Consider the following 12,680-nt stretch of genomic DNA (forward strand, 5'->3'; position numbering starts at 1 on the left):
TATCACAGTAATCCAAATCTATGCCCCGACCAGTAATGCTGAAGAAGCTGAAGTTGAATGGTTCTATGAAGACCTACAAGAACTTTTACAACTAACACCCAACAAAGATGTCCTTTTCTTTATAGGGGACTTGAATGCAAAAGTAGGAAGTCAAGAAACACCTGGAGTAACAGGCAGATTTGGCCTTGGAGTACAGAATGAAGCAGTACAAAGGTTAATAGAGTTCTGCCAAGAGAATGCTCTGGCCATGGCAAACACCCTCTTCCAACAACACAAGAGACGACTCTACACATGGACATCACCAGATGGTCAACACCAAAATCAGATTGATTATATTCTTTGCAACCAAAGATGGAAAGTTCTATACAATCAGCAAAAACAAGACCGGGAGCTGACTGTGGCTCAGATCATGAACTCCTTATTGCCAAATTCAGACTTAACTTAAAAAAATAGGGGAAACCACTAGACCATTCAAGTATGACCTAAATCAAATCCCTTACGATTATACAGTGGAAGTGGGAAGTAGATTTATGGGACTAGATCTAATAGACAGAGTGCCTGATGAACTATGGATGGAGGTTTGTGACATTATACAGGAGACAGGGATCAAGACCATCCTCTAAAAAGAAATGCATAAAAGCAAAATGGCTGTCTGAGGAGGCCTGACAAATAGCTGTGAAAAGAAGGGACGCGAAAAGCAAAGGAGAAAACGAAATATATATCCATTTGAGTGCAGAGTTTCAAAGAATAGCAAGGAGATATAAGAAAGGCTTCCTCAGTGATCAGTACAAAGAAATAGAGGAAAACAATAGAATGGGAAAGACTAGAGATCTCTTCAAGAAAATTAGAGATACCAAGGGAAAATTTCAGGCAAAGATGGGCTCAATAGAGGACAGAAATGGTCTGGACCTAACAGAAGCAGAAGATATTAAGAGGTGGCAAGAATACACAGAAGAACTGTACAAAAAAGATCTTCACGACCCAGGTAACCATGATGGTGTGATCACTCACACTCACCTAGAACCAGACATCCTGGAATGTGAAGTCAAGTGGGACTTAGGAAGCATCACTACGAACAAAGCTAGTGGAGGTGATGGAATTCCAGCTGAGCTATTTCAAATCCTGAAAGGTGATGCTGTGAAAGCGCTGCACTCAATACGCCAGCAAATTTGGAAAACTCAGCAGTGGCCACAGGACTGGAAAAGGTCAGTTTTCCTTCCAATCCCTAAGAAAGGCAATCCCAAAGAATGCTCAAACTACCGTACAATTGCACTCATCTCACACACTAGTAAAGTAATGCTCAAAATTCTCCAAGCCAGGCTTCAGCAATACGTGAACCGAGAACTTCCAGATGTTCAAGCTGGTTTTAGAAAAGGCAGAGGAACAAGAGATCAAATTGCCAACATCTGCTGGATCATCGAAAAAGCAAGAGAGTTCCAGAAATACATCTATTTCTGCTTTATTAACTACGCCAAAGCCTTCGACTGTGTGGATCACAATAAACTGTGGAAAATTCTGAAAGAGATGGGAATACCAGACCACCTGACCTGCCTCTTGAGAAACCTATATGTAGGCCAGGAAGCAACAGTTAGAAGTGGACATGGAACAGCAGACTGGTTCCAAATAGGAAAAGGAGTACATCAAGGCTGTATATTGTCACCCTGCTTATTTAACTGATATGCAGAGTACATCATGAGAAATGTTGGGCTGGAGGAAGCACAAGCTGGAATCAAGATTGCCGGGAGAAATATCAATAACCTCAGATATGCAGATGACACCATCTTTATGGTAGAAAGTGAAGAGGAACTAAAGAGCCTCTTGATGAAAGTGAAAGAGGAGAGTGAAAAAGTTGGTTTAAAGCTCAACATTCAGAAAACTAAGATCATGGCATCTGGTCCCATCACTTCATGGGCAAATAGATGGGGAAACAATGGAAACAGTAACTGACTTTATTTTTTGGGGCTCCAAAATCATTGCAGATGGTGACTGCAGCCATGAAATTAAAAGATGCTTGCTCCTTGGAAGAAAAGTTATGGCCAACCTAGACAGCGTATTAAAAAGCAGAGACATTACTTTGCCAACAAAGGTCCACTAGTCAAGACTATGGTTTTTCCAGTGGTCATGTATGGATGTGAGAGTTGGACTATAAAGAAAGCTGAGCATCGAAGAATTGATGCTTTTGAACTGTGGTGTTGAAAAAGACTCTTGAGAGTCCCTTGGACTGCAAGGAGATCCAACCAGTCCTTCCTAAAGGGGATCAGTCCTGGGTGTTCATGGAAGGACTGATGCTGAAGCTGAAACTCCAGTACTTTGGCCACCTGATGCTGACATTTGAAAAGACCCCGATTCTGGGAAAGATTAAGGGCAGGAGGAGAAGGGGACAACAGAGGATGAGATGGCTGGATGGCATCACTGATTCGATGGACATGGGTTTGGGTGGACTCTGGGAGTTGGTGATGGACAGGGAGGCCTGGCGTGCTGTGGTTCATGGGGTCCCAAAGAGTCGGACTCGACTGAACTGAACTGAACTGAAGCCTGACTAGAAGTTTGTAAATTTTGTTTATTTTTAAACACACACACACAGACACACAGCTCTTGGTATTATTGATTTTCTCTATTGTTTTTTCAATCTCTATTTTAATTATTTCACCTATGATCTTTATTATATCCTTCCTCCTTCTGCATTTGGGTTTTGTTTGTTCTTTGTATAATTCTTTTAGGTGATTGTGATATGGTTTATTTGAGATTTTTCTTATTTCTTGAGGTAGACTTGCATCACTATGAACTCCTCTCTTACAACTGCTTTTGCTGCATCTCAGAGATTTTGTAAGGTTGTAGTTTCATTTTTTTTTCCTCAAGGTATTTTCTGATTTCTTCTTTGATTTCATTGTTGACCCATTGGTTTTTTAGTAAAATGTTGTTTAGTTTTCATGCATTCATTCTTTTCCCATTTTTCTTTCTGTGGTTGATTTCTAGTATCATACCACTGTAGTCAGAAAAGATGTTTAAAATAATTTCTATCCTCTTAAATGTGTTGAGACTATTTTTTTTGTGGTTGATTTCTAGTATCATACCATTGTAGTCAGAAAAGATGCTTGAAATAATTTCTATCTTCTTAAATGTGTTGAGAGTAGTTTTGTGACCTAGTATGTGGTCCATTCTAGAGAATGTTTCATGTGCATTTGAAAAGAATGTGTATTCCACTTTTTTAGGTATATAGTGTCCTATAGATATCAATTAAGTCCGACTGGTCTGTTGTATCATTTAGGACCTCTGTTGCCTTTTTGACGTTTTTATCCAGATGATCTGTCCATTAATGTTGGTGCAATGCTATTGTTTTCTCCCTTTGTGTCTGTTAGTATTTGTTTTACATATTTATGTGCTCCTATATTGAGTGCATATATGTCAATGAGTGTAATATCCTCTTGTTGTATTGATTCATTTATCAGTATATAATATCCTTATTTATCTTTCTTTATGACTTTTGTTTTAAACTCTATTTTGTTTGAGTATTGCTACCTCTGCTTTTTTATAATTTCCATTTGCTTTGCACTAAACATATTTTCCATTCCCTCACTTTTATTCTGTGTGTTTCTTTCACTCTGAAGTGAGTGTCTTGTCGGTGGCATATTGTAGATTCTTATTTCTTTAATCCAATCTGCTACTGTATGTCATTTGATTGGAGCACTTACTCCATTGTCACTTAAAGTAACTACTGGTCGGTATGTACTTATTGCCATTTTAAATTTGTTTTTGTAGTTTGCTCATTTCTTCTTCTTTTTGTTTTTATTTTCGTGGTTTGATGATTTTCTTTTGTAGTATGCTTAAGTTCCTTCTTTTATGGTTTTTGTGAATCTGTTATATGTGTTTGATTTGTGGTTAACCTAGTTTTCAAGTATGTTGACCCATGATTATACCCACTTGCTTTAAACTGACAGTTATACAAGTTCCAACACATTCTAAAAATCTAATTTTTATACTTCTCTCCCCACACTCTGCAGTTTTGACGTCTTGTTTCATATCTTCATGGTTATCCTTTTGCTGTTTATTGTAATTAGTTATAATCACTTTTACAAAAATTTTTTGTTTGTTTTTTAAACTATGTACTGGTTTATTTAAATATCCTCAAGTCTTTTATTCATTTGCCTTTCTTATCATGATTTTTCACTTCCTATAGATTCTTGCTTTTTTTCTATTTAGAGAAGACCCTTCAGTATTTCTTTTAGGGTAGGTTTAGTATTCCTTTAGTTTTAGCTTACCTGTGAAATTTTCTTTATTTCACCTTCTATTTTAAATGATAATCTTGCTGGACAGAATAGTTTAGTTTATAGTATTTCCCTCTCATGACTTTGAATACATCATGCCACTCCCTTCTGGCCTGCAAAGTTTCTGCAGAGAAATTAGTTGATAGTCTTGTGAAAGTTCCCTTATAACTTAATCTTTATTTTTCTCTTGCTGCCTTCAGAATCCCCTCTTTAACTTTTACCATTTTAATTATGATGTGTCTCGCTGCAGATCTGTTTGGGTTCATATCGTTTTAGAATCTCTGTGTTTCCTGTACTCGAATATCTATTTCCTTCTTTATGTTTGGAAAGTTTTCAGCCATAATTTCTCCCAATACGTTTTTGATCCCCACTTTTATGTCTTTTCCTTCAGGAAGTCCTATTAAGTGTAAGTGAGCACACTTTATATTATCACATAGATCCCATATATTGGTATCAACAGCATATTTTCCATTATTCTATTTTGCAGATCACTTATTTGTTCTTCTTTGTCATATAGTGCTATTCATTGCTTCTAGATTGGTTTTTATTTCAGCAATTGAATTGTTTGATTGACTCATCTTTATAGTTTTTAGTTCATTGTTACAGTTAGCTACATTTTTATCAATAATCTTTCTTAATTTCTTTAGCATTTTTATTGCCTGCTTTTTGAACTCAGGGTCTGATAGACTACTGAGGTCTGTTGCATTATTTTTTTCAGGGGATTTCTCTTGTCCTTTTGATTAATAGTTTCTCTGCTTTTTCATTTTACTTAATTCTAAGTCTCTCAGAATTTAGGAGAAATAGTTATCTACTGTGGTCTTAAAGGGGTGTTTTTATGTAAGATCATCCCTGTGAATACTGTGTGTTTTCAATATTTTTGGTGTAAAGGTTGGTTTTGGTATAGATAACAACCATGTCTTTCTTCAGAGTGTGACGACTGCTATCCCTTGCTAGGGAGTGTGATGGATGTTGTGTTGAGAGATCATGCTGGATGTGAAGTGGGGCTTTCTCTGTGACCATCACTGCCCTACTAGGGGTGCGATCTGCTCCCCGGTTGTTGGAGTAGAAGCTCTGAGGGCCCGGTTTGATCAGACTCCATTGCCCTTGCTTGTGTGCCTTGCTCCAAAGGAGATGATTGCTAAAGCAAGGGACGCACATGTGGTCACAGCAAACCTATGCACTGCCTGCGTAGGCATCTGCAGTTCCACACAGAAGAAACCCAAGGTCGCATCCCTTTCTCTGTTGTGTTTGTCCCACATCTAGCGCACGGCTATGGTGTGCAGGAGCCTGGTGCTGGGGTCGGGGCATCAGAGCTGCAAGAACTGAGGTGGCGCTGCAGTCGCCTGGGCTCTGACTGCCTCTGTGGCAGTCTTCTCCCAGGATCTGTCTGCCCCAGGTCTACACACTGAGTAAGATTGTTATCAAAACCCTAACCTTATTTCTGTGGAACTTGACAAGCTGATTTTTAAAACTGCTTGGACAAAGGGCCAAGAATAGTTATGACACTCTTAAAGGAGGAAAATCAGGTGGGAGGACTTGCTTGTTGGATATCAAGACTCATTATGAAGCCACAGCAATTAAGGGGATATGGAATTGGCACAAGAATATACAAATAGACCAGTAGAAAATATACAAGTCCCAGAAACAGACATTTGATTATGACATACAGATACTTGATTTATGAAAAAGATGGGACTTTGTAGTTTTGGGGAAAAACTGGTCTTTTCAATAATGATGCTAGAACAACTGGACAACTATTTAACTAGAAAATATGAAAGATATATCCAGAATATAGTAAAGACAGATAAGGAGATGGAAATTATAAGTCAGCACATGGAAGATGTAATGGACTAACATATATCTAATTAGAGTTTCAAAAGGAAAAAGTGAAGACAATGAAGCAAAAGCAATATTTTAAAAATAATGAGGGCTTCCCTGGTGGCTCAGTGGTAAAGAATTTGCCTGCCAATGTAGGTTCGATCCCTGGTCTGGGAAAATTCCACATATTGCAGAGCAGCCAAGCCCGTGGACCACAACTACTGAGCCTGTGCTCCAGAGCTCGGAAGCCACAGCCATTGAGCCACGTGCCGCAACTACTGAAGCCCGTGCACCTAGAGCTCATGCCCTGCAACACGAGAGCCACGGCAATGAGAAGCCCCCACACCACAACTGGAGAGTAGCCCCCACCTGCAGCAACTAGAGAAAAAGCCTGCGCAGCAACAAAGACCCAGCACAAATTAAAAATAATGGCTAAGAATGTTCCAGAACCGATGAAAAATATGAACCCACAGATCCATGGTGTACAACAATACCCAAAACAGAATAATTAAACAGCTTTATCCTGAAACTATAGAACATTATAAACAATCAAAATATCACGAAAGCAATTCGATGGGAGGGAACACTTAATGAAAAGGAGAAACAAAACGAGAAAAGAATTCCTAGCAACTTTGGTGAAAATCACCATCAGTGTAGAATTGAGTATCCAGTTTAAACATATTGATAATCAAATAGATGTGAATAGAAAAAGGAACCAATTTGTAAAAAAAAAAAAAAAAAAGAAAAGAAACAAAACTTAATTGTTCTTTATGTAAGATAATTCTAAAGTATAAGATCACAGAAAGGTTGACATTAAGAGGATGAGACCCATACATAAATGCACCTTCATCTATGACAAAGATGGCATTAAGAATAATGGGGAAAGAATAGCTTTTGATTCTGGGTTAACTGGGAATCCATACAGAAAGAAAAAGATTTTGACCCCTATCTTGCCATCCACAAAAGTCAATCTTAGGTGGACTATGGATTTAAACGTGAAAAGTAAAACAGTAAGACTTTCCAAGTAGATGATATTAAGAGGATGTCTTCATACATGAGAACAGAGAATGAATTCTTTTTACTATTTTATATTGAAGTATAGTTGATTTACACTATTGTTCTAGTTTTAAGTCTACAACAAGGTGATTTGGTTATACATATGTATATATTCTTTTTAAAAATTCTTTTCCATTATAATTTATCACAAGATATTGAATATAGTTCCCTGTGCTATGCAGTGAATCCTTACTGTTTATCATAATATATTATTTTGGTTAAAGGAGAATGAATTCTTAAGTGGACAGAAAAAGCATTGTTTGTGATAGTAATAGATTGGCAATAACACGTGTCCATAATAGGAGACATATTAAAATATATTATTTCCATGTGTAGATCTAACTTCAATAGAACCATAACCACGCCAGACTGGACTGGGGTTTAATCAGTACACTTTTGGCTTTTGCTTTAACTGAGTGTTAATGAAGTGAATGAGTCACTCAGTTGTGTCCAGCTCTTTGCAACCCCATGAACTATAGCCTGCCAGGCTCCAGGCAAGAATACTGGAGTGGGTAGTTGTTCCCTTCTCCAGGGTATCTTCCCGACACAGGAATCAAACTGGGGTCTCCTGCATTGCAGGCAGATTCTTTAGCATCTTTGCTACCAGGGAAGCCCAAATAATTGACTCTGTGTGGCCCCATGGACCATAACCCACCATGTTCCTTTGCCCATGGAATTCCCCAGGCAAGAATACTGGAGTGGGTAACCGTTCCCTTCTCCCGGGGATCTTCCTGACCCTGGGATTAAACCCAGGTCTCCTGCATTGCAGGCAGATTCTTTACCATCTGAGTCACCTATCTGCTCACTTAACTTTAACACCTAACTCTAACACCTGAGTATTAAAGGTTATTAAAATAGTCCTTGTCCAAATGATTTCTACTTAAAGTTTCTCAAAATGTATGGCTTAAGGCTTTAACTACAATTTCAATTATGGCTGAGCCCAAGTAATTGGGTCTATAATTTTCTATTTCTACAATGTGTTTTGTCACATTGTAGAAGAAAAACCACCTGATTGGAACTGGGCCTTTGGCTGGAGGGACCAGTCAGTCTGAAGCAAGAGACCCAAGGGAATAAATCCTCAGTCTCACTCTCCTCTTATCTTCCCTGATGTTCCCATTGGCTGAGCCCAGGGGAAGCCAAAGAGCATGAGAAACACTTGAAGATGTCCATATAGTTCAGCGCCCGGGGCAGAAAGCAGAATCAGAAATTTCAAAAGGGTCATAAATGTTTCCTAACTCTGTATGAAACAGATTCTACCTCTTGAGTCTCAGGTTGGCCATGTGATTTATTTTTGGATACTGGAGCATTAGCAAACATGACACCGCAGAGTTTTGACAGATATTGGAACTTATGAACTGGCTTCTCAACAGTTCTTGAGACCCCCTACCTATGTGAAGAAGTTTGGGCTCGCCTATTGGATGACGAGAGACATGTGACTTGTCACTCCAACTTTTAACCAGCCAACACTCCAAAGCAGAGTAACTCACCTGACCACAGATAGCCCTTGCCAGGGCTATCAGAGGAACTGTTCAGCTGACCCAACTCTGAATGGCTCACCCAGATGAGTAAAGTGCAAGGAATTCCCTGGCAGTCCAGTGGTTAGGACCTCACTTTTACTGCCAAAAGCCTATGTTCAATTCCTGGTTGGGGAACTAAGATCCCACAAGCTGTTTACATTGCCAGATCAATTTCAAGATAAGCATATCAAGTTCCAAAAAATCTCTTGCTTGTACTTCAATAAGTATTGAATTAAATTTGTAAATTAATTTGGGGAAGAAGTGATGTGTTGTTGTCATTAAGTCTTCCTAGTTAATAATGTGATATAGCTCTATTTATACTGGGAATGATATCTGTCTCCTATGTTTCTTCTTTCAGTTTTTAAAATATTTGTATATAGGAACACTACTAATCTTTGTATGTTGATTTTGTACCCAGCAATTTGATTGGGCTCTCTTATTCTAATAACTTTACACATTCTCCTGGATATTCTAGAGGGGCAATATCATAAATATTGGCAATTTTTGTTTCTTCTTATCCAGTTCTCTGACTCTTGTTTATTACTATGGTCTTAATACATTTGTTAAGCCCTTCAGCACCATGTGGAGAAATGACAGCTGCTATCCATCTTATTACTTCAATCTGCTAATGTGGTATATTACATTAATAGATTTTTTTTATTGAACATGTGGCATTTCTTGGATAAATCAAACTTGATCATGATAGATTACTTTTTCTGAATTAAATATAACATTTACTCAGAATTTTTATGCTTTTAAAAGTAATTTTGCTAACAGTTTCCCTTTTTTGTACTGTTCTTGTCCAATTTTACTGTCAAGGTTATACCATGCTCGTAAAACAAACTGGGTAGCATACAAATTATCTGCTTCTTAAAGCATTTTGAATATTATAGGAATAATCTATTCCCTGAAGGTTCTGTAAAATTTGCTTCTTGATCGCTCATGCATTTGATTTAACGATTATTGGTTTGTCCAAACTTTCTTTTTCTTCTTGAGACATGTGGGAGAGTAACTGCTTTCTCCTGACCTCAGGTTTCCATGTGGAAGAAACTCTACTCATGCAATGCCCTTGGCCTTGAGTCTCCTCTGCTATACCTCCTCTATAGACAAGATGAGAGTTGGATGACAGATGAACTCAGCTCCTTTTGGGAGCTGGGTGAGCTATAGACCATATGGTCACGAACAGACATGACTGAAGCCACTTAGCACGCACACACGCGGTTGTCTTCCAGAGAATAAGGGCAGTGCATAACTGCTGGGGGAGCTAAGGTTGTCCATCTGTGTGATGGCAAGGTAATTATGTCGAATTCATTGGTGAGCTATTACAAGTTCACTTAGCTGCACACCAAAACCACTATCTCTAAACTGCTCTGCCAGTAATAATTGTGTTACTTTGACTCTTTTCTACTTGGTTATAGTTCATAATAAAGAACTTGGGAGGGGTAAAAAGGGTGTCATTCTTTGCCACAATTTGCAACATCTGGTGCATTGGCTGAACATTTTGAAAAATAAATGCAACTAGAGAAATTAAGACTCTGGGGTGGTGATGGTTCATGTTTTATAGCTTTAGAGTTTTGACCTTGGTATTTTGTAGCCGCCCAGATTGTGCAATTGGCTTTTGTGGGGATAGCTTCCTTAAGTGGCTTTAGCTTTTGTGCTTTAGTAAGCATGGCAGACCTGGGGTCGTGATGTTGATGGGTCATCATGGTTTATGGTAGTTGTATCCTCAGGTTTCTGGCTGTTTTTCTGAAAAAGGGTTGGTTTTTTGTTTTCATTGTGGTAAAATATACATAAAATTTATCAGTTTAATCATTTTAAAGTGTACAGTTGGTAGCATTATGTACATTTACATTGCTGTGTGTAACAAAAGGGTTGTTTTTAAAAGATACAGAATTGGACAAGGGTTGCTTGCTCTGGTCTCCATGTGAAGGTACCTGCAGATTGACCATGAATACTGTACCCAGTTTGGACTGGCATTGGAGGAGAAACTGACTCAGAAATGAGATGTGTATGTGTATATATGCATATCAGGGAGTTAGAACAACCCAAAGGAAGATTAGATGCTGGAGAAGCAACTATGATGTCCCTTTCTTAGAGATAATCAATGATGAATATCATACATTTTTGAAAAAACAAAATGAGACCATGCATCATCATCCAGTATGGTAGCTAGTAACCACATGTGGCTATTTTAGTTTGCTGCTAAGTCATGTCAGTCATGTCCAACTCTGTGTGACCCCATGACGGCAGCCCACTAGGCTCCTGTCCCTGGGATTCTCCAGGCAAGAATACTGGAGTGGGCTGCCATTTCCTTCTCCAGTGCATTAAAGTGAAAAGTGAAAGTGAAGTCGCTCAGTCCTGTACAACTCTTCCCACCCCATGGACTGTAGCCTACCAGGCTCCCCTGTCCATAGGCTTTTCCAGGCAAGAGTACTGGAGTGGGGTGCCATTGCCTTCTCCTATTTTAGTTTAGATTTAATTAAGATTTCACTCCTCAGTCATACTGGACTGACTTACCTTAGGTGCTGACTCCCTTAGTGAACAGTACAGATATGAAACATTTACATTGTCACAGAATATAAGTCATAGTTAACATACCATGATTTGCCATCAAATATTTGAAAGTTTACCTTTCATGCCTGAAAAACATCCCATTGAAGGATGTGCCATCAATTATTTGACCATTCCTATGTGAATATTTTTAAGACTCACACACACAACTAAATAACATTCTAAAAAGCTATAGGATATAGGCTCCCCTCATTATCACAAGCACTGAGAGTTTCATCTTAAAATAAATATTGCCGATTTGATAGGCAAAAATAGATCCCAACTTCTGTTATCCTAAATATTAATTAGCTCAACAGTGACCCAGTGTAATTTGTTACTGAGCTGAAAGACACAGTGAAGCTTGGACAAATTACTTCCTAGACTGTGAAAAAAGCGACGTGTGACAGGAGGCACACGTGCTCAAGGTGGGTATCCCAGGGACATGGAACAAAGGGAGGACACGCAGAGCTGCAGCTGTGGAGGGGAAACGGAGAGGGAGATAACCTGGATTTGGCTGAGAGGGCCGCTGATGTAAAGTCAGAGAGCTTCGCGTCACCTGGAGTCTTCCCCTGGCGAGTGGTGGGACGGGTCGCATGCCAAGAGTCCGGGGGGGGGGGGGGGGGGAATGCGCCTGCAGCTCGGCTCGGACGCAAGCCTGGCCCGCGGCGACAGCGGCCCGGCGCCGGGGCTCCGCCGCGCCCGCGCGTTTGTGAGCTGGCCCCGGGTCACGCGAGAACCCGCGCAGGGGCGCGCGCCGGCCGCCGCGTGCGGAGCAGAGAGCGCGCGTCTGGGTCCTCAGCTTGAGGCCTGGTCTTTCTCGGGGAGGCGGGTTCTGATTGAGTGGGTCGGCGGCGGCCCTGGCTTCTGAGTCTAAGGAGCAGCCGGAGTGGAAAGTCACTGGGTAGGGCTTGGCCCTCAGCGGTTACCACCCGCTAACCCACTCGGGTTCCACTTCACGGAGAGTCGTGCTCCGAGGCGCTGCTCCCCAACCTGGTCTTCGTGCCTGCGGGGTAAATGGCAGGTGAATCGTGGGGGGCGGAGGGGGGCAATGGCATTTAGTAACGTGGAGGACGCAGCTTGTCACCAAACCGCTTCGTGGAGTCCGCCCTCTTCTGTTTCGGTTACTCCTAGGCCATTCTTCAGGCCGGACGAGGCTCCCATACCTTGAACCAGGCTGAAGGTGAGCGACTGGAGCTCTGGATAACGGAGCACGCGCAACTCCAGGAGGTGGCGGCTGCACCCGTGTTTAAAGGGGTCCCCTAGACCTAGAGGAGTTGAGTTGAAGGCGGGGCTGCCTTTGAAGTTTCCAGGAAGTACTGGGGAATGAATGTGGGCCGGAGACGTGACTGAACTTTGAGAAAGGTCCTGAGGTGAGTGTGACCTCCTTTCAAACCTCATCATCTAAACAACAAGACAAGGGAAAGTTACATGACTAATTTAGTCCTAGTCTAATACAACCAATATAACTGTATTA

General features: G+C 40.4%; 1 protein-coding gene across 2 annotated transcripts in view; it reads right to left on the reverse strand.

Annotated features, from left to right (window-relative positions):
- LRRD1 (leucine rich repeats and death domain containing 1) overlaps nucleotides 1-12,372 on the reverse strand; it is a 31,969-nt gene extending 19,597 nt beyond the window's left edge. Inside the window, exon 1 of one of the 2 annotated variants that reach the window (XM_065938583.1) lies at nucleotides 11,711-12,372. Coding sequence is in view for 1 of the 2 variants with exons in the window: in XM_065938584.1 (XP_065794656.1) it covers nucleotides 11,763-11,801 (39 nt within the window). In the remaining variant the exon portion in view is untranslated. The remainder of the gene's footprint in view (nucleotides 1-11,710) is intronic. The other variant, XM_065938584.1, reaches the window with a different exon arrangement.
- Between the last annotated feature and the right edge of the window lie 308 nt (nucleotides 12,373-12,680).

Source organism: Muntiacus reevesi, chromosome 6 (assembly GCF_963930625.1).
Source record: "Muntiacus reevesi chromosome 6, mMunRee1.1, whole genome shotgun sequence".
NCBI classification, from domain to species: Eukaryota; Metazoa; Chordata; class Mammalia; order Artiodactyla; family Cervidae; genus Muntiacus; species Muntiacus reevesi.